Here is a 27,313-nt window from a genome sequence, read left to right on the forward strand (position 1 = left end):
CTCATTTTCAGAAATCATCCATCTCTGTGTTGTCGCACGAGCCATGATGCCAGTGACCACGGGAGGCGGCACGGTTCGGTAACAATGTGGAAGCCAATCGGGGACGCGGAGGAACAACGCAGCGGCGCGATGAGTTTTACCAGCAAACGTGTGGTGGCGGTGGCGACATGGAGAATGCACGTGCAGGTCCGTGATTGGCTGCCTTATCCGCCGAATCCTACACGTGCAGGTCCGTGATTGGCTGCCTTATCCGCCGAATCCTCCCGCTGCATGCCGAATTGCCGAGCGCACAACACACGCGCCGGCCAGCCAGCCAGCCCCGTGACCGAGACCGTGCGAGCGCTCAAGTCGAACGGAGTGAGGGAAATGGCGGGCGCGACCTTCCTCTCTGCTCCCGCGCTGCGCCTCGGCCTCCCTTCCGTCTCGTCGCCGGCGTGCAGACACGCACACGTATGTATGCTTCCCGATTCAGACCGCGAGTCCCCTCTCATGCTAAGTTAACAGCTTTCTCCGTGCAGATTCAGGTGTGCTGCCAGGCCAAGTCCGGGGGCTCCGGCGCCGAGGCGGCCGCCGCTTGCGAAGAGGCTCTGCGGTTCCGCAGAAGGGATCTGATCGGGGGCTGCTTCGGCGCCGCCGTTGGCTTGGTATGTGATACTACTTCTCTATGCAGCTCAGCAGTCCCTGCAGGCTGCAGCTCAGCTCTGCTGCATCATCATGGGTGGCAGTATGGCACAGCTAAACAAATGCAGCATGCATGATGGAAGAATGATGACAACCGGCACCTCCATGGCTTTTTTTTTTTGAACCGGGCCTCAACCCCTTTCCATTAAAAGCATAACGGAAATACATACTTCAGAGAACCACAGACCCAAGAACCAAATTCAGCATAAGGAAACTAGAAAGGTGGGGCGAGTTCAAGGCACCAGTAGGAAACCCACCATGAGCACTCGTCATCGAGCAGCTCATTGCGGGGCGAAAACCCAGCGACACCTGTGATCACGCAACCTATAGGATCTAAACACCAAGGAGTCTCCAAAAGGAACCCGAAACAGTCTAAATTCACTAAGCTTACAGGCTCACAAAAGAGCAATCCGAGCACTCGCGCAGGAGTGAAAGGCAGCCTATCCCTGACAGACGAGAACTCGAAGCTTCGAAGAGATGCAGAAGGGATCAGTTCGAAGCTGAGTTGGTTGGAGCCGCGCAGATTCTCATCATCATCGAAGCACTGGACCTGAGCATCTTGGCTCCGCGCTCCATAGCTTTTATCTATCGTAATTACAGTTGTTTGTTTATGCGGTGTGTTAGGAAATCGTTGAGGGCTCTACGAGGTTCACAGGGGTGGCTGCTGCGGCTGACCTGATCGAACGCCGGCAGCGCTCCGAGTTCCAATGTAGGTTGCCTCAGCTCCCTCTTTTCGCTTCAAATGCTACGTAGTACATATGCTTCTTAATGACCTTTCGGGTTGGTGCACTCTGCTGTTTGTTTCTTCAGCAAGCATCAAAAGCACCCTCACAGCAGCCATAGAGGTGAGATAACTGCACATTATGTACACTCAGATCGTCATCAATTTCACCTGTCTGTCCCATTGTCGGCTGAAACTCTGAAAGTCTTTTGCAGGCAAAGCCAGAGCTCGTGCCGTCTCTCTTGACCTTGGCACTGAATGATGCTATGACATACGACAAGGTCTGCTCTCTAAATGGCTTCTGGCAATTGGTTACATGTTCACATTGAGGTAACTGATGGTGCTACTGGCTGTTAACTTAACTCTTCTGCAGGCTACGAAGACAGGAGGGCCAAATGGGTCCATCAGGCTAAGGTAGTAGCTACCAGCTTCTCTTTCTGCATCTTTGTGGTTATGTTACAGTTAAGCTCTGCAAGTGACAGCCTAACAAGTTGCTCGGCCTTGTTGTTTGATCAATTCCTGTTAAACAATAAAGTGCAGAAATAAGCAGACCTGAAAACAGTGGACTTTCTGCTGCCTTAGATCTGCTAGTAGAAGCAAAGAAAGAGATTGATTCCTACTCCAAGGGAGGCCCCATTTCATTTGCAGATTTGGTCCAAATAGGGGGTATGCTAATTTGATTAGCCATATGATCTGTGTGTGTACTGCACTACTGATGTATACTCAAATAAACTTTTACCCGCAACAGCATCACAGGCACTTAAGAAAACGTTCCTTGATGCGGCCATTGCCAAGACCGGTGGGAACGAAGAGAAGGGAAGGACCCTATACTCGGCATACGGTTCAAGTGGGCAGGTATTCATCCACTTCGCCAGGCCGGAGCCTGTCTGTTCATTTCTTCTTCTGTAATATAGACCTAGTTTGCTAATATACAAGTCGGTACACATTCATTGTAGTGGGGTTTCTTCGACAAAATATTCGGGCGAGACGACGCACAAGAACCTGATCCAGAGGGCAGGGTGCCTCAGTGGAGCACCGCTTCTGTCCAGGAAATGAAGGACAAGTTTATCTCCGTCGGTCTCGGTCCTCGTCAGGTCACTTCTACTCATTGATCGTTTCATAATTTCTCCTTTAGTTACAGATCACTTTTTCTATTGGACTGCAGAAGTTGTGATTTCAGTCTAACCAGTACCAGGAGAATTCTACTGCAGGTTGCTGTGATGTCGGCCTTCTTCGGACCCGACCAAGCTGCCACGGAGGAGAAACTGATCGCTGATCCAGACTGCCGGCCATGGGTCGAGAAGTACCAGCGCAGTCGCGAGACGGTCTCCCGAACCGACTACGAGGTAAGGGATTTAATGGACATGTTCAAGCTGCCAATGCCAATGCCGCAGGACATATATATGTTCTGAAATCCTCACCTCTGGTTTTTAAACTCTGCTTCTGAATGTGTATGTATGCCAGGTTGACCTGATAACCGCGGTCACCAAGCTGAGCTACCTGGGCCAGAAGATAAACTACGAGGCCTACACATACCCCAAGCAAAAGATTAACTTGGGTAAACTGAAGCTGTGATTGATGATTGCGCTGGGCATATCTGCGAGCGATTGGGTGTGTATGGAGAATGAGTTTGATATGGGGAGAGTTAATGTTTTGGCTGAGTCTTGTCGTGTTTTAGAAAAAGAAAGATTTATTGCTTTTGCTCTCTGCGTCATAGATGCACACACATACCTTTTTTTAGTTGTTGGAGCTGATTCTGGCAGATCCATCAGTAGGGTATCCCAGCGAGGTGAGTAGATCGGCAGGAGGCCAGATTTACCTAGGTTCAGGTCCTCCTTACGAGGTAAAACCCTACTCGGCCTCGGCTTATTTTTAGTTGTATGTTGTCTATCGACTAGCTCAGTCTCGGCTTATATAAGATATTGCGGCCCCTGGGTTGCACAAACATAGTCAGCTATGTCCCCCTAAAAAAACATTGTCGGCTATGTCGGTGGAGGAGAGTCCTCTATGGCTTCAGCTTCCTTGTCTTGAACAGTAAGGCCTCCAGCGTCTTCCTTCTATAGAGCCCATGGGCCGACATGATGGCCCAGGACGGGAAACTGACCTAGGGGCCTTGGGCTGGCCTACTTGAAACGACAACCAGAGAGGTGAGGCACCCCAGGGGCTGTAACACCATTAGTAGCCCCTAAACTGGTCCTCAAGCTTGGCGGCATCCTGATCGGCATTGATCCTCAACAATGTCTTCTCAGCTTGCCGAGGTTGAAGCTGGTTCTTTGAAGCTCCCTTGAAAGTGACTGTTTGTTGCCGACCTCCTGTAGCCGGTCTGCTCCCTGAAGTCGGCCCACCTGTTGAGAGAAAAGCTTAGTTTGATCTTGAATTGCCGATTAAGCTAGCTGGACTCCGTGGAAAAGTTATCCTGCCAAGCCGGCTCTTGCGAGCCGATTTCTCGAGGAAAAATTTCTGATGACGTCCAGTGGCCCCCAAGGAGTAGGTTTGTTCGACGAACCCGTCCTGCACTATGGACTTTTTCCTTTTAAAATTCATGAAACTTCCGTCCCGTAGCCCCCGAGTCAAACCGGTTTCAATGAAACTGGGTTGCAGTTCACTATAATTAGGATTTAGCGCGGGATGCAGTAGCCCCCCAGACCCAGGCCGGTTTGAAAAGTTGACCTAAGGACCGAATCTCCTTGGAATCATTTTTCCGTTGAACTGATGTATAGCCCGCGAGACTCAGGCTAGGATGTAAGGCCGACCTAAGGATCGAATCTCCTCGAAGAAATTATTTCTTTGAACTGATATGCAGTAGCCCCCCGGGACTGAGGACGAGCTGAAAGGCCGACCTGAGGATCGAATCTCCTCTTGGCATTTTTATGTTGAACTGAGATGCAAGATGGCTGGCCTGAGGATCAAATTAATCTTCTCGGAATTTAGCTTTTTGCGCTTGAAAACACTGATCCAGTAGCCCGTGAGACTTAGTCCGTGTTAAAAAGCCGGCCTTTCAACCCGGCCCGAGGATAAAAAATTTCCTCATAGGATCTAAATAAATCAAATTGGTGAGCAGTAGCCTCTGATAGTCAAGTTGGGCAGAATGGCGGACCTGAGGATTTTCCTCTGGTAGCTTCCACTTATTTTTGGCACTGGACTATAATTCAGTCGACGAACGACGTTTGACCATGTGTAACCCCAGGCTCAGTTGGGGGGGGGGGGCCTCAATGGTGTTTGGGCCCAAGTAGCCCCATGCTCGGTTCTGGGGGATCTGTCAATTATCCCGCTAGATGTCGGCCTGGAATATAATTCAGTTGACTAATTGCTTTATCCGCAAGGTTAATTCACCCGAATTGATAACTCAATACATACCTATAAGCTTGTGGAATGTGTTGTATAAGATAATTTTCAAGATGTTGGCAGCCATATGGGGAGTGTCTCATGTTCTACTCTTCCCCTCCGACAACTTCACTTTTCGGAGCTCACCACCATTTGGTTTTACTGGACATGGGGAGAAAGGACGTGGAACACAGAAATCTCCACAGCCGGTGAAGATTTAGACTATGTTAAGAAAGTGTTGTCCACTTTTGTTTAGTTGAAATATGTCAAAAATGTAATGAATTTGGTCCGGTATAAATGAAAGCCATCCGGTTTACATGAAATGTGTCAGATTTTTTCAAATTCGGGTTGAAATGTGTTGGACGTTTGTGAACGAAATATGCCCTACAGGCAATAATAAAGTTGTTATTTTATATTTTCTTATTCATGATAAAGGTTTATTATTCATGCCAGAATTGTATTGATCGAAAACTTAAATACATATGTGAATACATAAACAAGTATCGTGTCCCTAGTAAGCCTCTACTAGACTAGCTCGTTGATCAAAGATGGTTAAGGTTTCCTAACCATGGACATGTGTTGTCATTTGACATCCAGATCACATCATTAGGAGAATGATGTGATAGACAGGACCCATCCATTAGCTTAGCATAATGATCATTCAGTTTCTTGCTATTGCTTTCTTCATGTCAAATACATATTTCTTTGACTATGAGATTATGCAACTCCCGGATACCAGAGGAATACCTTGTGTGCTATCAAATGTCACAACGTAACTGGGTGATCATAAAGATTCTCTACAGGTATCTCCGAAGGTGTTTGTTGAGTTGGCATAGATCGAGATTAGGATTTGTCACTCTGAGTATTGGGGAGGTATCTCTGGGCCCTCTCGGTAATACACATCATAAGAAGCCTTGCAAGCAAATTACTAAGGAGTTAGTTACAAGATGATGTATTACGAAACGAGTAAAGAGACTTGCCGGTAACGAGATTGAACTAGGTATAAAGAGCGACGATCGAATCTCGGGCAAGTGACATACCGATGGACAAAGGGAATTACACATGTTGTCATAACTGTTCGACCGATAAAGATCTTCGTACAATATGTAGGAGCCAATATAGGCATCTAGGTTCCGCTATTGATTATTGACCGGAGAGGTGTCTCGGTCATGTCTACATAGTTCTCGAACCCGTAGGGTCCGCACGCTTAACGTTCGTTGACGATATAGTGTTATATGAGTTATATGATTTGATGACCGAATGTTGTTCGGAGTCCCGGATGAGATCACGGACATGACGAGGAGTCTCGAAATGGTCGAGAGGTAAAGATTTATATATGACGATGGTATTCAGACACCGAAAGAGTTTCGGGATGCACCGGGTAGCCATCGGGTCACCGGAAGGGGTTCCAGACACCCCCCGGTAGGTATATGGGCTTAATGGGCCAAGGAAGGGACAGACCAGCCCACAGGGGGCTGGTGCGCCCCTCTCCCTAGCTGGCCAGCCCTAGGGAACGAAAGGGGGAGGGCTAACCCCTCCCGCCTTTCGCTCTCATGGGAGAAAGGAAGGGGGCGCCTCCCTCCTCCGCCTTTCTCCCGCACCTAAACATGGCAGGGGGGCGCCGCTTGGGAGGAGACCCCAAGTAGGATTCGACCTACTTGGAGCGCCCTCCTGGCTGCTCCCTCCTCCCCCACCTTTATATATGTGGGAGGGGGATGCCTAGCACACTAGAACATTGTCTTAGCCGTGTGCGGCGCCCCCTCCACCGTTTACACCCCCGGTCATATTTTCGTAGTGCTTAGGCGAAGCCCTGCGGAGATCACTCCACCAACACCGTCACCACGTGATGACCCACAAGTATAGGGGATCTATCATAGTCCTTTCGATAAGTAAGAGTGTCGAACCCAACGAGGAGCGGAAGGAACTGATAACCGGTTTTCAGTAAGGTATTCTCTGCAAGCACTGAAATTATCGGTGACAGATAGTTTTGTGATAAGGTAATTTGTAACGGGTAACAAGTAATGAAAGTAAATAAGGTGCAACAAGATGGCCCAACCCTTTTTGTAGCAAAGGACAAGCCTGGACAAACTCTTATATAGAGAAAAGCGCTCCCGAGGACACATGGGAATTATCGTCAAGCTAGTTTTCATCACACTCATATGATTCGCGTTCGTTACTTTGATAATTTGGTATGTGGGTGGACCGGTGCTTGGGTGCTTCCCTTTCTTGGACAAGCATCCCACTTATGATTAACCCCTATTGCAAGCATCCACAACTACAAAATAAGTATTAAGGTAAACCTAACCATAGCATGAAACATGTGGATCCAAATCAGCCCCTTATGAAGCAACTCATAAACTAGGGTTTAAGCTTCTATCACTCTAGCAACCCATCATCTACTTATTACTTCCCAATGCCTTCCTCTAGGACCAAATAATGGTGAAGTGTCATGTAGTCGACGTTCACATAACACCACTAGAGGAAAGATAACATACATCTCATCAAAATATTGAACGAATACCAAATTCACATGACTACTTATAGCAAGACTTCTCCCATGTCCTTAGGAACAAACATAACTACTCACAAATCATATTCATGTTCATAATCAGAGGGGTATTAATATGCATAAAGGATCTGAACATATGATCTTCCACCAAATAAACCAACTAGCATCAACTACAAGGAGTAATCAACACTACTAGCAACCCACAGGTACCAATCTGAGGCTTTAGGACAAAGATTGGATACAAGAGATGAACTAGGGTTTTAGAGGAGATGGTGCTGGTGAAGATGTTGATGGAGATTGACCCCCTCCCAATGAGAGGATCGTTGGTGATGACGATGGCGATGATTTCCCCCTCGCGGAGGGATGTTTCACCGGCAGAACAGCTCCGCCGGAGCCCTAGATTGGTTCCGCCAAGGTTCCACCTCGTGGCGGCGGAGTTTCTTCCCGAAAGCTTGCTTATTATTTTTCTCGGGCGAAAGACTTCATATAGCAGAAGATGGGCACCGGAGGCCTGCCAGGGGGCCCACGAGGCAGGGGGCGCGCCCAGGGGGGGTAGGGTGCGCCCCCACCCTCGTGGCCAGGGTGTGGGCTCCCTCTGGTGGATTCTTTCGCCAATATTTTTTATTAATTCCAAAAATATCTTCCGTGAAGTTTCAGGACTTTTGGAGCTGTGCAGAATAGGTCTCTAATATTTTCTCCTTTTCTAGCCCAGGATTCCAGCTGCCGGTATTCTCCCTCTTCATGTAAACCTTGTAAAATAACGTGATCATAAGTATTGTGACATAACGTGTAATAACAGCCCATAATGCAATAAATATCGATATAAAAGCATGATGCAAAATGGACGTATCAACTCCCCCAAGCTTAGACCTCGCTTGTCCTCAAGCAGAAGCCGATAACGATAAATATGTCCACATGTTTAGAAGTAGAGGTGTCGATAAAATAAAATACAGACATGAGGGCATCATGATCATTCCTATAACGGCAACATATATAGATATTGTCATATGATTTCTTATGATCAAGTAATAATCTATTCACAATGTCAAGTATGAATCAGAAACTTCATTGAGAACTAACAAACTATGATCTTCGTCATTGAAGCAGTTGCAATTTATCATAACATCAGAAAGAGTCAATATAAGAGCTTTTCAGCAAGTCCACATACTCAACTATCATTTAGTCTTTCACAATTGCTAACACTCACGCAATACTTATGGGTATGTGCTACCTCTTGAGCACTGCGTTGGATTTCCTTGAAGAGGAAAGGGTGATGCAGCAGAGTAGAGTAAGTATTTTCCTCAGTTTTTTAGAACCAAGGTATCAATCCAGTAGGAGGCTACGCGCGAGTCCCTCATACCTACACAAAACAAATAGCTCAACGCAACCAACGTGATTAGGGGTTGTCAATCCCTTCATGGTCACTTACGAGAGTGAGATCTGATAGATAATATTTTTGGTATTTTTGGTATAAAGATGCAAGATAAAATAAAAAGCAAAAGTAAAAAAGCAAAGCAATAATAAAGTGATGGAAGTTTGATATGATGAGAATAGACCCAAGAGCATAAGTATTTCTACGGTGGGTGAACAAATTACTGTTGAACAATTGACAGAATTGAGCATAGTTATGAGAATATCTAGGTATGATCATGTATATAGGCATCACGTCCAAGACAAGTAGATCGACTCCTGCCTGCATCTACTACTATTACTCCACTCATCGACTGCTATCCAGCATGCATCTAGAGTATTAAGTTCAAGAAAATAGAGTAACCCCTTAAGCAAGATGACATGATGTAGAGGGATAAATTCATGCAATATGATAAAAACCCCATCTTGTTATCCTCGATGGCAAAAATACAATACGTGCCTTGCTGCCCCTACTGTCACTGGGAAAGGACACTGCAAGATTGAACCCAAAGCTAAGCACTTCTTCCATTGCAAGAAAAACCAATCTAGTAGGCCAAACCAAACAGATAATTCGAAGAGACTTGCAAAGATAACCAATCATACATAAAAGAATTCAGAGAAGATTCAAATATTGTTCATAGATAATCTTGATCATAAACCCACAATTCATCGGTCTCAACAAACACACCGCAAAAAGAAGATTACATCGAATAGATCTCCACGAGAGAGGGGGAGAACATTGTATTGAGATCCAAAAAGAGAGAAGAAGCCATCTAGCTACTAACTATGGACCCGAAGGTCTAAGGTAAACTACTCACACTTCATCGAAGAGGCTATGGTGTTGATGTAGAAGCCCTCCGTGATGGATGCCCCCTCCGGCGGAGCTCCGGAACAGGCCCCAAGATGGGATCTCGTGGGTACAGAAGGTTGCGGCGGTGCACTACAAGAAATATGTCAACTTGTGACCACCACTATTGGTCACTGAATGGTCACAAATTTCCATTTGTGACCTTTTTGTGACCAAAAACATAAGGTCAAAAGCTGGCCGTCGTAAACTGACTATAGCGACCTTTCTTCTGGAATGGTCGTAGACGTTTATGACCAAAATACGTCTACTGTGGCGTTTTGGTCACTAGCAACCTCCCCAGGCCACGTAGGCATCCAGCATGGCAATCTGACATGACACAAGATTCCGCCCGGTCCAATTCGATTTTCTACATGGGCCTAGCCCAACAATTCAGCCCATTTATATTTTTTTGCTGCTAATTTTGGTGAACTACAGGGGCCAAGCCCTACAATTTGGCCTTTTTATTTTTTGGGCCATGGCCTTTTTGTACCAGCAGTTTTAGTTTTCTTTTTTTATAAAATGGGTCCATTAGTCAAACAGGTCCCACTTGTCAGGTTCTGATAAATGGGTCCCAGCTATTAGGCTCAGATTCTTCATATTTCAATTTGACATCATATTTGAATTTCATAGTAAGAAAATAACTAGTATTTAAATAGGCAAGCAGAAAACACACATAATTATTCAAATAACAATAGCCAGATTCACTACAAGCTCTACAAATGACACGTAATACAAGCTCTAACAAGCTCTACAAGCTATACAATGCTTTACAAGCTCTACAAATGCAAAGCTCCACAATACTTTACAAGCTCTCCAAGTAATGTTACAAGCTCTACAAGTGTTTTCTTCTTCAGCATGGAGCTCCTTCAACAGCGATCAAATGTCGGACTCACGGACAGACATAGTCAGGACTGGGCTGACAGAAATACAACATGCCTTCCACAGTCGCCCTGTTACATGAATCAGCTTAGAAGAATTAGAAAAACTGGAGCCAATATATTATGAACATTCCATTCAAAAAAAGGAGTAAAGGAGTAAAGGACAATTTTTTATAGAATGATAAACACATTTCAGCTAGTACATGTTAAAATGAGGTATTCATACAAGACAACAGATATAATATGCATATGCATGGCACAAGTGCATGTCCTACTACTTAACTTCAACACATTGTGCTGAAACAACAATATCATTATACTACAACAGCCATCCATTCAACACGCAAGACCTAACATTACTAGCCAGAGCACACAAACTATCAGCACACGAAGACGAACCACGAATGGAATCGGAGAACTCACATGAAGACGATGAAGGCGCTAGGAGGGTGCTTGGCCTTGCTCTTCTTCACCGCGAGCCTGCGCCGCCACAACAGAAACAACATCAGCAAACCAAACAGAATCAAAATCCAACGCGAAACAGCAGCAGCCACCAAGGGAACGAAACAAGATGGGAGACGAGCAAGGGGTCGGGTCGGGGCATGAATGTGTAAATGCATGAATGGTTCTTCAGATCAACTTCAAAGCTAGCAGCAAGCATGTTTAAACAACTTAGCAACATTAGTAAACAACTTAGCAAGCATGTTTAAACAAAAAAAGACACTATGTCAAAATGAGAGTCTTTGATCTTAATAGCACAGAGCAATCACATATAGTCTACTATTAGTAGTAAACCTTGAGTGCAATTGTAGATGTTTTGCTGGTTATACTTTATTAAACTGAGACAATTATTGTAGGTGAAAGCAATGCTCCTTGTATATCATCACTGTAACATCAAACTATTCTGAATGTAACAGAGGAAGCACAACCCAATCATGTGCAGTCAATTCAAAATAGAAGGGAACAGATGATTATTAACAGGGTACAAATGTCACACACGAAATGAAAAATTGATGAGCCAAATGATGATTAGTTAATTTAACTTGAAAGGAAGCCCACTGTTTCCCTACTCTATCTATCCATGATTTATTTTTCTAAAGCAAGCATCATCAAAGAGTACACTCACAGTCTGTCATGATTTGTCCCGAGAAATTTATTGCAGAAATATCATTTGGCATGCTCAATCAGCTGACTTGAAGTAACTTGGTCAACTACAATCATGTACAACACCAAGCTGCTCCAGGCTGGCCAGTTGACTGATACTACCGGATAAGCAATGCAAACTACTACCAAAACAAGAACCAGATATGGCAGGCAAAGTACCAGCATTTTACTCATAGCATGCAAAGTATCAATATTCTGTTCTTATCAGCTTATTCTTATGCCTAAAGCAAGGAAATCTCAATTTACTCATAGCATTACTCTTGCTCATAGCATTTTACTCATACAAGAGAAGTCTAAAAAAGACTACATCAGTACCTAACTAATGCTGCAAATTATATTAACTAACTAATACAACAGTATCTAACTAATTATATTAGCTAACTCTTGCAAAAATGGAGCTGGTTCTCTCTAGGATTACTAGTCAGCTCACACTTTAAACATAACATTTGTTCATCTTATATAACAAAAGAACTTAGAAATGTCGATCTACTACTCCAGAAATGCAATATGTAAACCCAGCTGGAATTGATAACTACAAGCTACAACAGCTCAAAGTGGCAGTAGCTAAAACGCAAGCATTGTTCAAAGACAAACAACAAGAATCCTCGTAATGGATTGAACTCAATGCTCAGCAGCAGGTGGTGCTTGCCTCCAGGTACCCCATGCCCTCGCCCGTTGGCAGCTGGTTCTTCCTCACCTATAACAATACACAAGCAGTCAAGCACGCCATGAATCAAACTGTGAGTCAACAGATCAGGGCAGAATCAATAGCCTAGTGTTCATGCATAAATAAATTATAAAATTATCAATGCTGCTTCATTGAAACTGAGAAGCAGAAAGTAGAGTACAAAATAGTAACCAAAACAGTTACGTATATCCCTAAGTAATGCTATATGTTAAAAAACTATCAAACAAGACCTGTTCGGCTATTCCATTGTTTTCCAATTGGTTTCAACGAAGTGCTGTGAAACATGTATGTGTCTTAACATAACTCCTAAGAAATGTTCACAAGCTGAATTAACTATGCGATTATGTATCAATCACCCAAATCCACCACTTACAGCCATATCAGCATCTGGTTGATGATTGCAGTAGTTGTGTGGGCATTTGGTATGTTCATCCTAGTAGTTGAACACTAATCATTTCCACACAAGTAATTTACTAGACCGGTAGCACTAGTACTAGCTCACATCTCAAAAGCAAACTGCTGGAATTATTGTCGGTGTCTCTGGTTGTTTATTCAACGTTGATCACTAGCCAGGCTTCGTACACGCAGATCACGGCGTGAAAATAGAGGACGAAGAAGGGGAACGAGGCACGGGTGGAACAGAGATAGGGGGAGGGGGAGGAGCTCACCCCAGTCCTCCATCGTGGGTGGAAGTCGTCGAGATCTGAAAGGCTGGCGGTTGTCGCCATGTCTGGCTTCCTCATGTGCTGCGTGCGAGGTTGCCATGGCATCGGGCTTGTCCATGGCGTCCTCCTTGACCAGACGATCTGCAAAAAAACTGCACAAACGCAATGAGATTCGAGCAAGATGAAGAAATCTAGAAGGAGGAGGAGAAGAAACGGGGGAGTCCATACCAGATCTCACCTGCATGCGCCACCTGTGAGGTGGCCATGGCGTTGATCTAGGGTTTCGGCATGGAGAGAAGGAGGGGAGCAGTTGCGCGAGGGGAACGAGCCGCCGGAGACCCGATGATCCCGTTGACGTCGTCGCCGTCCTGATTGCCAGAGGCCCGTGGACGGCGTGAAGCACGCACACGCGCGCCGGCAAGAAAGCCGACCGCGACGCCATGGCCGTGCCTGGACTGGTGGATCTGGGGGTGAAGGCTAGGGGAGAGGGTCCGTGGCGGAGACAAGGTCGGCGGTGGTGGGTGGGGGTGGCGGCGGTGGGAATCGCGGGAGGGGGCTCGCTCTCTCTCGATCTGGACTGGATCGGGATCGGTTCGGTGGGTGGGATCGGGAGGGGAGGGGAGGGGAGAGGGGATCGCGCGCCACGGGAGGAGGCCAGGGACGGGGAGGAAAGGAGGCCAGGGACAGGGAGGAGGTGGCGGCAGCGACGAGACGACGAGGGAGGAGGAGTACGATGGGAGGAGACAGGCGGCGGCGGGGGAAAAGGGAGCGGGAGCGGCAGCGGCGACGGGGATAAGTGAGCTAGGGTTTTCGTGGGTGGATGAGGATGAGAGGGAGGGGGAGAGCGACGAGAGGGGTGTGTGGGCTGCCGTTGGATCCGGGCGCATCCGACGGTGCTAATCCATGATCCGCGTGAGATGGTTTTGGACCAATCAAAACGCAGCACCCCTTTGATGATTTTAAGACCATTTAAATTGGTCATAATCGATTGAAAATAAGGTGTTAAAACATGTCTGTTATTTGACGGCCTAGAAAATTTATGAAAACAAATAGAAATCAAAAAACTTTGCATTGTGTCACCAAGTGTGACCTACTTTTCAGTAAGAATAACAAACTTTGAATAATGTAAATATCATAAAAAAGTGTTCTCAGAAATAAGTTTTCTGTAAGAGAATTATTTTTCGAGTGCCCAAAATGATTTTTTTTATGAAGAACCTAGCAAATATTTTTTTGTAAATTTGGGCAACATCAATTTTATAAAATCTTAATGTTCAGTTGACCAAATGTTGCCTAAGGAAGTTTTCATTTTCTTTGGACGAAAATTTCATTTTCCATTTTTCGAGTGCCCAAAATGAGTTTTTTTGTGAAGGACCTACCATATATTTGTTGCAAAATTGTACCTAATCAATTTTCTAAAATACTAGGACATATTTAATGCACAATTGACCAAATGTTTGGGTGTAAAAAGTTTAAATCCACCTCTCGTGAAAAAGACAAATTTCCGCCGATTCAGTTGGAAGCGGGTCAAATTTGAACTGCAGTTGCCTCATAGTTTGCTATTTATTTTTTTCCAAAAATCATTTCTAGGTACATAAGTATCTTTTTAATCAGAGAAACACCAAAAAAATTCCAAGATTCAACCACTAGCTAGGAACGGTCATTCCCGCCGTTTTGACCGCATTTTGAAACGGGCATAAAAAATTAAAAAAAAATCAAAAAATTGGGAAACCTTCGCATTGTGTCATCATATGTGGCCAAGTTCCTAGTAAAAATAACAAACTTGTAATACGGCAATTATTTTAAAAAAGTGTTCTCAGAAACGAGCTATCATGTGTGGAGATCAATGGCTTTCAAGCCAAATGATCAATCTTATGGCCACATTCATGGCATAGTTTGTTCAAATGATCTCATATTGTGCACAAGAGTGCATATTGGAAAGGCAAACAATGTTGCCAAAGGAAGTTTTCATTTTCTTTGGACAAAAAAACCATTTTCCATTTTTCGAGTGCCCGAAAGGAGGTTTTTTTGTGAAGGAACTACCAAATAATTGTTGCAAAATTGGACCAAATCATTTTTATAAAATACTAGGCCATATTTAATGCAAATTGACAAAATGGTTGGGTGTAAAATTTTTTGATCCACCTCTCGTGAAAAAGACAAATTTCCGCCGATTCAGTTGGAAGCGGGTCAAATTTGAACTGCAGCTGCCTCATAGTTTGCTATTTATTTTTCCAAAAATCATTTCTAGGTACACAAGTATCTTTTTAATCAGAGAAACACCAAAAAATTCCAAGATTCAACCACTAGCTAGGAACGGTCATTCCCGCCGTTTTGACCGCATTTTGAAACGGGCATAAAAATTCAAAAAAAATCAAAAAATTGGGAAACCTTCGCATTGTGTCATCATATGTGGCCAAGTTCCTAGGAAAAATAACAAACTTGTAATACAGCAATTATTTTAAAAAGTGTTCTCAGAAACGAGCTATCATGTGTGGAGATCAATGGCTTTCAAGCCAAATGATCAATCTTATGGCCACATTCATGGCATAGTTTGTTCAAATGATCTCATATTGTGCACAAGAGTGCATATTGGAATGGCAAACAATGTTGCTTAAGGAAGTTTTCATTTTCGTTGGACGAAAAAACCATTTTCCATTTTTCGAGTGCCCAAAAGGAGGTTTTTTTGTGAAGGAACTACCAAATAATTGTTGCAAAATTGGACCAAATCATTTTTATAAAATACTAGGACATATTTAATGCACAATTGACAAAATAGTTGGGTGTAAAATGTTTTGAACCACCTCTCGTGAAAAAGACAAATTTCCGCCAATTCAGTTGGAAGCAGGTCAAATTTGAACTGCAGCTGCCTCATAGTTTGCTATTTATTTTTTCCAAAAATCATTTCTAGTTACATAAGGACCTATTTGATCATAAATACATAGTTTGGTGGCGATACGTTGAGGTTTAGGCGGTGGCCGAGGGCCCCGACTCTAGAGCGCGTAAACTCGCATGCCCGTCGCGTGGTCACCGTGTGACCGTAATGTTGCCATGTGTTCTGGGTGGCCTAGGCATGTCTAGTGGGTTGGGCACTCCCCCGGTTGGTGCTAGGAAGAAAATTACAACATAAGATTCTCACGAGGAGACCGATCGATAAATGCACATGGCTAATGGGCGTGAGTTTTGGCTGAGGATGATCATCTACTAAGGAGAATGTCTTCACAAATTTTTAGCTCAAAAGGAGGATCCTAGGTGGTACTTGCTTTGCAAAGTACCACACTAGACAAAAATATGAATGTTGAAGCTGGGCTCAAAATAATGAATGGAGTGAGCTGAAATTTTGTGGAGGATGGTTATTTGGGCATAGGAAAGCATTATAGAAAATTGATACCATTTGGACATGCCAAAGTAGTACTTCCTTCACAATGCTCTTCTATGGACAAAAACTTGGGAAAACTAGTGAGAGAGATTGGATGAACGAAATGAGCTCAAAATTGGTGTAGGTAAGTGACTTAGGTATGGTCATGCGCTGGTAAATTTTCAGATCATTTGGGTAAGCCTAGCTAGTACTTACTTCACAAAGCTTCTCTCGAGGTAGAAACTTTGGAAATTTCCCGAGAAAGATGTGCTAGTAAAATTGAGCTGAATATTATCATGTGGCAATGATTTGGGTATGGAAGAGTGCCCGAAAAGTTTGAGGATAATAGGAGGGGTCTATATAACACTTGCTTTGCAACGTGCCAATTTGGCCATAAAATATAAATTGAACCTGGGCTCACATAGATGATTTGACTGAGCTGCAATTTGGAGGAGGGTGATAATTTGTGCATATGAAGGAACTGTGTAAATTTCATGTCATTTAGAGATATAAAAAAGGTACTTCCTTCACAATGCTTCTAGGTGGACAAAAACTTTGGAAATTTGCCGAGGAAGATTTGCTAGGCAAATGGAGCTGAATTTTGTCATGCGGTAATGATTTGGATAGGAAAGAGTGCCCAAAAATTCCGAGGGCAATCAAGAATATATAAATAGCACTTCCTTCATAAAGTGTTGTTGTGAACAAAATAGGAAAATTAATATTGTTGAATTAGTTTTGAACTAGGTAAGGAAGGATTTTTACATATTTGATGAAGATATGCCCCAAAGAATTTATTAGTTTTTTTTGGGAATTTTGGGAATGATAGAAATATAGGTTGCTTCACAACCCAGGGAAAAAACTACCACATGGACATGACACATAGGCAAAACTGATGAGATGACGCCTAGTCATCACAACCCACCACAATCTACAAGGCTATGACCATCTATATTGGTCATTAACGACTAGAAATAAGGCAACGGACTAGCACTGTTTGCTTTGTGACCATTTCGTGTAAGGAAATTACGACCTTTCTGACCAAAATGGTCGCAATGGTTTAGGGTTTGAAGCCCCCTGAACAGCTTTTGACCAATTGGTCTAAAATGGTCATAAATTTATGTCCAATTCTTCGAGGGTCACTGACAAAAGGTCATAAGTTGACATATTTCTTGTAGTGACTAGCCTGGCCATGATCTTGGTGGCCTCCTTTGAAGGCGCCAACAAACTCATGGCACGGATCCGACCATGAGGAGATGGAGTCCGCCGGCAAGTGCATCAACGAAGACATTACATTGGGCTTGAGCGCCAGTGCGAAGTAGTTGGCGAGCACCTTGTCGTCGCGAGCCCCAGCGGCCTGCGTCGCGATGGTGTAGATGCTGATGAACTCAGACGGATGGGTCTTGCAGGTGTACTTCTCGCTGACGTCAGGCTTGAACATGCGGTGGGACGGCCACTGGAACTGCCTCAGCTCACGGGTAAAAGCCGGGCAGCCCACCTCGTAAGGTAGGCCGCCGGGGCCCCCCGGTGTCGGGCGCTTCGTAGCAGGTCCCGCCCGCTTGTACGACTGGCGGCACGTTTCGCGCCGGCACTCGACGGTAGTCCGAGCATCTTCGTGAGCTCGCTCCTGAAGGACCTGGCGCTGGTCGCAGAGGGTCCATGGATTGGACGATGTTATGGAAATTTCATCACCAGCGTTGTCGCGACGGGCCAACGCCCGCGGCGGCTGGCGAGGAGGTGGAGAGTGCATCGTGGTCGCAGCTCCCCCGGTCCTCCCAGCGCCAGCATGTGGTCGTTCGGTGGAGCGCCGACCTAAGGGCCCCGTCGGTCACGGATTGTCTTTGTTCACGACGGCGACAAGGCTCCGGATGGTGGCCCTCCACTCATCGAGCTTGTCCGCAGCAGGAGGGAAGTCGAGGAGCAGCTTTGCGCACGCCAAGGCTTCTGCTGGCGTGGGTGGCGATGACAGCTGAGTGGATCGCGACGCGCTTCGACTTCTAACTATGTTAGAAGGAGCTCTGTCACGACCCAGCGGCCGTGTGCCATTTTCACCAATGATTCGGCGAGCGTGTTGAACTCCTTCGTCTTGCTGGCGACGCACAGGGTTCTTCTCACGGCGGTGCCCAGGGTCACCACGTGGTGATGCTGTTCGGCACGCACACCATGGGAAGAACGCGCGGTTGTCGCCGGTGTATGCGTCCTGGAGGTCGCCGCGCCGCTCGGAGTTGGTGCAACGACACCTCCGGAGGGCCCCGCGCCGCCGGCAGGGGCCCCAGCTCCGTCTTTGGGTCCGGCGGCGTGGGGCCGATCGTCTGGTGCACGAACGACGCCGCTCGCTAGGCTCCGACTGCCTAGGTGGTGCTGGTGTTCGCGGGCCGCGACCCAAGTCCTGTCCGCGACTGGCCCGCTGCTCGTCCGCACCGGCACGGGCTGTTCGGCCCCCAACGAGCCGATTGCCATGGCCGTCTTCTTCTTAGGGGCCATGCTGACGAAGAACCGCTAGGCTAACTACCAGACCAGATTCTCACAAACGCGCCCCTACCTGGCGCGCCAAAGATGTCGGTGGGAAACGACACATATGGGATCACAAGAATCCCTACTGCGGTTGTAGGGCGCGGGGTTGAGAGAAGAGCGGGTCTGATAGAGAGCACGCGGTTCGTTTATCCAGGTTCGGGCCGCGAGGATGCGTAAAACCCTAGTCCTGCTTTGGTGGATGTATTCTGAGTTCTTGAACTAGCTACAGAGTGTAACGAGCTCCAAAAAGCTGAATCCTTCCCCTCGTCGCCTTGGGCCTCCTTTTATAGAAAAAGGGGTTGCCACAGTGGCACACAGGAGGTGGAAAGGCAACAGTGTCACGAGCTTATCACTGGTGTTACAGGACAAAGCACATTTAATGCATCGCGTAGGTGTCCCTTCACTTTATCGGGGATGGGGCCGAGGCCCGTCCCGTCTGTTGCCGCTCCTCCAAGCTTCGACACGCGTCCTGGCCAGCGATGCATGCGGTGCCACGTAGGCAGGAAGGTAGCTGAGGTGGCGCGGTGGTGGATCCTCCTCAAAGGGCTGCATTTTGCCACGTAGGTGCCTGCCCAGCTGGTTGGGTCCGCACCTGCAAGCGAACGGCGGCGAAGACTTGGCTGGAGCGGGCCTGACGGTGGCCCTGCTGGTGCGCTTGGCGAGGGCCTTGCCGGGTGGCCCGACAAGGGTCTTGTCGTGGCACACAGGCGTACCCGACAAGGATCTTGCCGGGGGTCTTGTGGGTTTCTTCGGTGAGGATGGCTGCCTTCCTATCCTCATTTCATTTTGACTACCTTTGTCTTCACAAAGATCTACATGCCACCACAGAGGTGCCTGTCGGTGTCAAAACCGGCGGATCTCGGGTAGGGGGTCCCGAACTGTGCGTCTAGGCGGATGGTAACAGGAGACAAGGGACACGAAGTTTTACCCAGGTTCGGGCCCTCTCGATGGAGGTAAAACCCTACGTCCTGCTTGATTAATATTGATGATATGGGTAGTACAAGAGTAGATCTACCACGAGATCGAGGAGGCTAAACCCTAGAACCTAGCCTATGGTATGATTGTTGTATATTGTCCTACGGACTAAAGCCCTCCGGTTTATATAGACACCGGAGAGGGTTAGGGTTACACAAAGTTGGTTACAATGGTAGGAGATCTAAATATCCGCATCGCCAAGCTTTCCTTCCACGCCAAGGAAAGTTCCTTCCGGACACGGGGCGAAGTCTTCAATCTTGTATCTTCATAGTCCAGGAGACCGGCTGAAGGTATAGTCTGGCCATCTGGACACCCCCTAATCCAGGACTCCCTCAATAGCCCCTGAACCAGGCTTCAATGACGACGAGTCCGGCGCGCAGATTGTCTTCGGCATTGCAAGGCGTGTTCCCCTCCAGATTCCGTGTACCTGTTGAATAATGTCCTGTGTTCTGTGAATGCAGTGCTCCTTGGTTTTTACGCTCAATAATGGCCGCCTTCCACGTGTCAAACGAATACGAAAAGGTTGGGTGTTTTTACATTCACACCCCTAGCCGCGTAAATGAGCCGCCTATTTAAAGGAATGGGGATTTAGATCCAAACCACACCTTCTCCCCTCCGCGTGTAGTCATCAGAGCGCATCCAGCGAAGATCCATTCCACCATGGCCAGCCGTCGCAACTCCACCTCTCGCCCTTCCAGTCCTAAGCCTGGAGACTGGGAGAGGTGCTCCATCCCGCATAGCGAGCTAGTATCGCTTCAGACCAAGGGATTCCTCCCTCCGGCCTACATGGTCCCGGTTCGAGCCGGACTCGCCACCTATAATGGAGGAGAGCAAGCGGAGAGCGCTCCCACTCCCTCCAAAGGAGAGCGAGTATGCCTTGTCCCTTATCTAATAGGGGGACTTGGATTTCCAATTCATCCGTTTCTCCGGGGGCTTCTGGAGTTCTATGGCCTCCAGCTGCACAACCTCACGCCTGCCTCTATATTGCATATCGCGGGCTTTGTTGCCCTTTGCGAGCTTTTCTTGGGTGTTGAGGCTCATTCGCGCTATGGAAGAGGCTGTTCTGCCTGGTGCCCCGTTCTCAAGAGGGGTTAATATATGAAGTGGGCGGAGCCGAAGTGTGGCGCATCGCCGGGACCGGATATCTATCCGGAACCCCAAAGAAGGCGTCCGAGGATTGGCCTTCGGAATGGTTCTACATAGAGGATGTCCCGCTGCCGGATCCTGTTCGGATCGGCCTCCCTGAGTTCAACAGTGCTCCCCCGAAGAAGCGCCTAAGCTGGCGTCCACGGAGCTCTCAGAGAGAAAGTGACAAGGACGTCCTTTACCTGATGGGCCGGATAAGATTATTGGCTCATTCCGGACTAACCATGATCGGAGTCATGGCCGTATGCATTATGCGGGGGGTGCAGCCGCTTCAATATAGAAGTCACCCCATGTGGGATTTCAACGGGGAGGACGACGCCACCCGTCACGGCCGTAAGGGGCCGGACTCGGCTGCCGCTCTGATAAAGATCTTGTCCACTTTGTACAAGGGAGAAGAGGAGGAATTCCTCCGCGTCAACCCTCAGGGTGGATTTACCATGTATAATCCTCCGAACTGGGTAAGTGAGCACTTTCACTTGTCCATCCGTTTTGTATTCCTACTGTCAAATATATGGTCTGACAACTTCAACGCAGGAGCTACGCCAGGCTGTTAAAGAGATAAACAGCCCCCCTCCACAACCCGAGGATCCGGGACGGTCCCTCGACCCGGCCTCCCAAGAGGATCTGGACATATCTGTGGAGTTGATTGATGGGGTATTCCATCAATTAAGCAAGGACAATGCCTTGGTAGCCATTACGGCCGATTACCCAGGGCTAATCCCTGCCTCCCAGGTAACTAAGACTCAAATCCTAGTACTTTGAAAGGGGACCCGTCCTCGCTTGTTTTCGATGACCGTATTGAAGGAAATATGCCCTAGAGGCAATAATAAAGTTATTATTTATTTCCTTATAATCATGATAAATGTTTATTATTCATGCTAGAATTGTATTTTCCGGAAACATAATACATGTGTGAATACATAGACAAACAGAGTGTCACTAGTATGCCTCTACTTGACTAGCTCGTTAATCAAAGATGGTTATGTTTCCTAACCATGAACAATGAGTTGTTATTTGATTAACGAGGTCACATCATTAGTAGAATGATCTGATTGACATGACCCATTCCATTAGCTTAGCACCTGATCGTTTAGTATGTTGCTATTGCTTTCTTCATGACTTATACATGTTCCTATGACTATGAGATTATGCAACTCCCGTTTACCGGAGGAACACTTTGGGTACTACCAAACGTCACAACGTAAATGGGTGATTATAAAGGAGTACTACAGGTGTCTCCAATGGTCGATGTTGGGTTGGCGTATTTCGAGATTAGGATTTGTCACTCCGATTGTCGGAGAGGTATCTCTGGGCCCTCTCGGTAATACACATCACATAAGCCTTGCAAGCATTACAACTAATATGTTAGTTGTGAGATGATGTATTACGTAACGAGTAAAGAGACTTGCCGGTAACGAGATTGAACTAGGTATTGGATACCGACGATCGAATCTCGGGCAAGTAACATACCGATGACAAAGGGAACAACGTATGTTGTTATGCGGTCTGACCGATAAAGATCTTCGTAGAATATGTAGGAGCCAATATGGGCATCCAGGTCCCGCTATTGGTTATTGACCAGAGACATGTCTCGGTCATGTCTACATTGTTCTCGAACCCGTAGGGTCCGCACGCTTAAGGTTACGATGACAGTTATATTATGAGTTTATGCATTTTGATGTACCGAAGATTGTTCGGAGTCCCGGATGTGATCACGGACATGACGAGGAGTCTCGAAATGGTCGAGACATAAAGATTGATATATTGGAAGTCTATGTTTGGACATCGGAAGTGTTCCGGGTGAAATCGGGATTTTACCGGGTTACCGGGAGGTTACCGGAACCCCCCGGGAGCCATATGGGCCATCATGGGCCTTAGTGGAAAGGAGAAAGGGGCAGCCCAAGGGGGCTGCGCGCCTCCCCCCTTCCCCTAGTCCTATTAGGACTAGGAGAGGTGGCCGGCCACCCCTCTCCCTCTTTCCCCCTTGGGAATCCTAGTTGGAATAGGATTGGGGGGGAGTCCTACTCCCGGTAGGAGTAGGACTCCTCCTGCGCCACCTCCTCCTGGCCGGCGCCTCCTCCCCCCTTGGCTCCTTTATATACGGAGGCAGGGGCACCTCTAAACACACAAGTTGACACAAGTTGATCCACGTGATCGATTCCTTAGCCGTGTGCGGTGCCCCCTGCCACCATATTCCTCGATAATACTGTAGCGGAGTTTAGGCGAAGCCCTGCTGCTGTAATTCATCAAGATCGTCACCACGCCGTCGTGCTGACGAAACTCTTCCCCGACACTTTGCTGGATCGGAGTCCGGGGATCGTCATCGAGCTGAACGTGTGCTCGAACTCGGAGGTGCCGTAGTTTCGGTGCTTGATCGGTTGGATCGTGAAGACGTACGACTACTTCCTCTACGTCGTGTCATCGCTTCCGCAGTCGGTCTGCGTTGGGTACGTAGACAACACTCTCCTCTCGTTGCTATGCATCACATGATCCTGTGTGCGCGTAGGAAATTTTTGAAATTACTACGAAACCCAACAGTGGCATCCGAGCCTAGGTTAATGATGTTGATGTTATATGCACGAGTAGAACACAAGTGAGTTGTGGACGATACAAGTCATACTGCCTACCAGCATGTCATATTTTGGTTCAGCGGTATTGTTGGACGAGACGACCCGGACCAACCTTACGCGTACGCTTACGCGAGACCGGTTCCCTCGACGTGCTTTGCACAGAGATGGCTTGCGGGCGACTGCCTCTCCAACTTTAGTTGAACCAAGTATGGCTACGCCCGGTCCTTGCGAAGGTTAAAACGGAGTCTATTTGACAAACTATCGTTGTGGTTTTGATGCGTAGGTGAGATTGGTTCTTACTTAAGCCCGTAGCAGCCACGTAAAACATGCAACAACAAAGTAGAGGACGTCTAACTTGTTTTTGCAGGGCATGTTGTGATGTGATATGGTCAAGGCATGATGCTGAATTTTATTGTATGAGATGATCATGTTTTGTAACCAAGTTATCGGCAACTGGCAGGAGCCATATGGTTGTCGCTTTATTGTATGCAATGCAATCGCGATGTAATGCTTTACTTTATTACTAAACGGTAGTGATAGTCGTGGAAGCATAAGATTGGCGAGACGACAACGATGCTACGATGGAGATCAAGGTGTCGCGCCGGTGACGATGGTGATCATGACGGTGCTTCGGAGATGGAGATCACAAGCACAAGATAATGATGGCCATATCATATCACTTATATTGATTGCATGTGATGTTTATCTTTTTATGCATCTTATCTTGCTTTGATTGACGGTAGCATTATAAGATGATCTCTCACTAAATTATCAAGAAGTGTTCTCCCTGAGTATGCACCGTTGCAAAAGTTCTTCGTGCTGAGACACCACGTGATGATCGGGTGTGATAGGCTCTACGTTCAAATACAACGGGTGCAAAACAGTTGCGCACGCAGAATACTCAGGTTAAACTTGACGAGCCTAGCATATGCAGATATGGCCTCGGAACACGGAGACCGAAAGGTCGAGCGTGAATCATATAGTAGATATGATCAACATAATGATGTTCACCGATGAAACTACTCCATCTCACGTGATGATCGGACATGGTTTAGTTGATTTGGATCACGTGATCACTTAGAGGATTAGAGGGATGTCTATCTAAGTGGGAGTTCTTTAATAATATGATTAATTGAACTTAAAATTTATCATGAACTTAGTCCCTGATAGTATCTTGCTTGTTTATGTTGATTGTAGATAGATGGCTCGTGCTGTTGTTCCGTTAAATTTTAATGCGTTCCTTGAGAAAGCAAAGTTGAAAGATGATGGTAGCAATTACACGGACTGGGTCCGTAACTTGAGGATTATCCTCATTGCTGCACAGAAGAATTACGTCCTGGAAGCACCGCTGGGTGCCAGGCCTGCTGCTGGAGCAACGCCAGATGTTATGAACGTCTGGCAGAGCAAAGCTGATGACTACTCGATAGTTCAGTGTGCCATGCTTTACGGCTTAGAATCGGGACTTCAACGACGTTTTGAACGTCATGGAGCATATGAGATGTTCCAGGAGTTGAAGTTAATATTTCAAGCAAATGCCCGGATTGAGAGATATGAAGTCTCCAATAAGTTCTATAGCTGCAAGATGGAAGAGAACAGTTCTGTCAGTGAGCATATACTCAAAATGTCTGGGTATAATAATCACTTGATTCAATTGGGAGTTAATCTTCCAGATGATTGCGTCATTGACAGAATTCTCCAATCACTGCCACCAAGCTACAAGAGCTTCGTGATGAACTATAATATGCAAGGGATGAACAAGACTATTCCCGAGCTCTTCGCAATGCTAAAAGCTGCGGAGGTAGAAATCAAGAAGGAGCATCAAGTGTTGATGGTTAACAAGACCACTAGTTTCAAGAAAAAGGGCAAAGGGAAGGAAAAGGGGAACTTCAAAAAGAACGGCAAGCAAGTTGCTGCTCAAGAGAAGAAACCCAAGTCTAGACCTAAGCCTGAAACTGAGTGCTTCTACTGCAAGCAGACTGGTCACTGGAAGCGGAACTGCCCCAAGTATTTGGCGGATAAGAAGGATGGCAAGGTGAACAAAGGTATATGTGATATACATGTTATTGATGTGTACCTTACCAATGCTCGCAGTAGCACCTGGGTATTTGATACTGGTTCTGTTGCTAATATTTGCAACTCGAAACAGGGACTACAGAATAAGCGGGCACTGGCAAAGGACGAGGTGACGATGCGCGTGGGAAACGGTTCCAAAGTCGATGTGATCGCGGTCGGCACGCTACCTCTACATCTACCTTCGGGATTAATATTAGACCTAAATAATTGTTATTTGGTGCCAGCGTTGAGCATGAACATTATATCTGGATCTTGTTTAATGCGAGACGGTTATTCATTTAGATCAGAGAATAATGGTTGTTCTATTTATATGAGTAATATCTTTTATGGTCATGCACCCTTGAAGAGTGGTCTATTCTTACTAAATCTCGATAGTAGTAATACACATATTCATAATGTTGAAACCAAAAGATGCAGAGTTGATAATGAAAGTGCAACTTATTTGTGGCACTGTCGTTTAGGTCATATCGGTGTAAAACGCATGAAGAAACTCCATACTAATGGACTTTTGGAACCACTTGATTATGAATCACTTGGTACTTGCGAACCGTGCCTCATGGGCAAGATGACTAAAACACCGTTCTCCGGTACTATGGAGAGAGCAACAGATTTGTTGGAAATCATACATACCGATGTATGTGGTCCGATGAATATTGAGGCTCGTGGCGGATATCGTTATTTTCTCACCTTCACAGATGATTTGAGCAGATATGGATATATCTACTTAATGAAGCATAAGTTTGAAACATTTGAAAAGTTCAAAGAATTTCAGAGTGAAGTTGAAAATCATCGTAACAAGAAAATAAAGTTTCTACGATCTGATCGTGGAGGAGAATATTTGAGTTACGAGTTTGGTGTACATTTGAAAAATTGTGGAATAGTTTCGCAAACTCACGCCACCCGGAACACCACAGCGTAATGGTGTGTCCGAACGTCGTAATCGTACTTTACTAGATATGGTGCGATCTATGATGTCTCTTACTGATTTACCGCTATCATTTTGGGGATATGCTTTAGAGACGGCCGCATTCACGTTAAATAGGGCACCATCAAAATCCGTTGAGACGACGCCTTATGAACTGTGGTTTGACAAGAAACCAAAGTTGTCGTTTCTTAAAGTTTGGGGCTGCGATGCTTATGTGAAAAAGCTTCAACCTGATAAGCTCGAACCCAAATCGGAGAAATGTGTATTCATAGGATACCCAAAGGAAACTGTTGGGTACACCTTCTATCACAGATCCGAAGGCAAAAACATTCGTTGCTAAGAATGGATCATTTCTAGAGAAGGAGTTTCTCTCGAAAGAAGTGAGTGGGAGGAAAGTAGAACTTGACGAGGTAACTGTACCTGCTCCCTTACTGGAAAGTAGTTCATCACAGAAAACTGTTTCAGTGACACCTACACCAGTTAGTGAGGAAGCCAATGATAATGATCATGAAACTTCAGATCAAGATACTACTGAACTTCGTAGATCAACCAGAGTAAGATCCGCACCAGAGTGGTACGGTAATCCTGTTCTGGAGGTCATGCTACTAGATCATGATGAACCTACGAACTATGAAGAAGCGATGGTGAGCCCAGATTCCGCAAAGTGGCTAGAAGCCATGAAATCTGAGATGGGATCCATGTATGAGAACAAAGTATGGACTTTGGTTGACTTGCCCGATGATCGGCAAGCGATTGAGAATAAATGGATCTTTAAGAAGAAGACTGACGCTGATGGTAATGTTACTGTCTACAAAGCTCGACTTGTCGCAAAAGGTTTTCGGCAAGTTCAAGGAATTGACTACGATGAGAC

At 46.1% G+C, this 27,313-nt stretch overlaps 1 protein-coding gene across 1 annotated transcript; it reads left to right on the forward strand.

The window, feature by feature from the left end:
- The first annotated feature begins 169 nt into the window (after positions 1-169).
- Positions 170-3,103, forward strand: LOC123190287 (thylakoid lumenal 29 kDa protein, chloroplastic). Its single transcript, XM_044602900.1, has 11 exons — positions 170-450; positions 519-644; positions 1,306-1,390; positions 1,492-1,526; positions 1,618-1,683; positions 1,776-1,816; positions 1,938-2,068; positions 2,151-2,257; positions 2,359-2,496; positions 2,614-2,748; positions 2,867-3,103. The coding sequence occupies exons 1-11, from the start codon at positions 271-273 to the stop codon at positions 2,975-2,977; spliced, it is 1,155 nt and encodes a 384-aa protein (XP_044458835.1). The 5' UTR covers positions 170-270; the 3' UTR covers positions 2,978-3,103.
- The last annotated feature ends 24,210 nt before the right edge of the window (positions 3,104-27,313 follow it).

Source organism: Triticum aestivum, chromosome 2A (assembly GCF_018294505.1).
Source record: "Triticum aestivum cultivar Chinese Spring chromosome 2A, IWGSC CS RefSeq v2.1, whole genome shotgun sequence".
NCBI lineage: Eukaryota > Viridiplantae > Streptophyta > Magnoliopsida > Poales > Poaceae > Triticum > Triticum aestivum.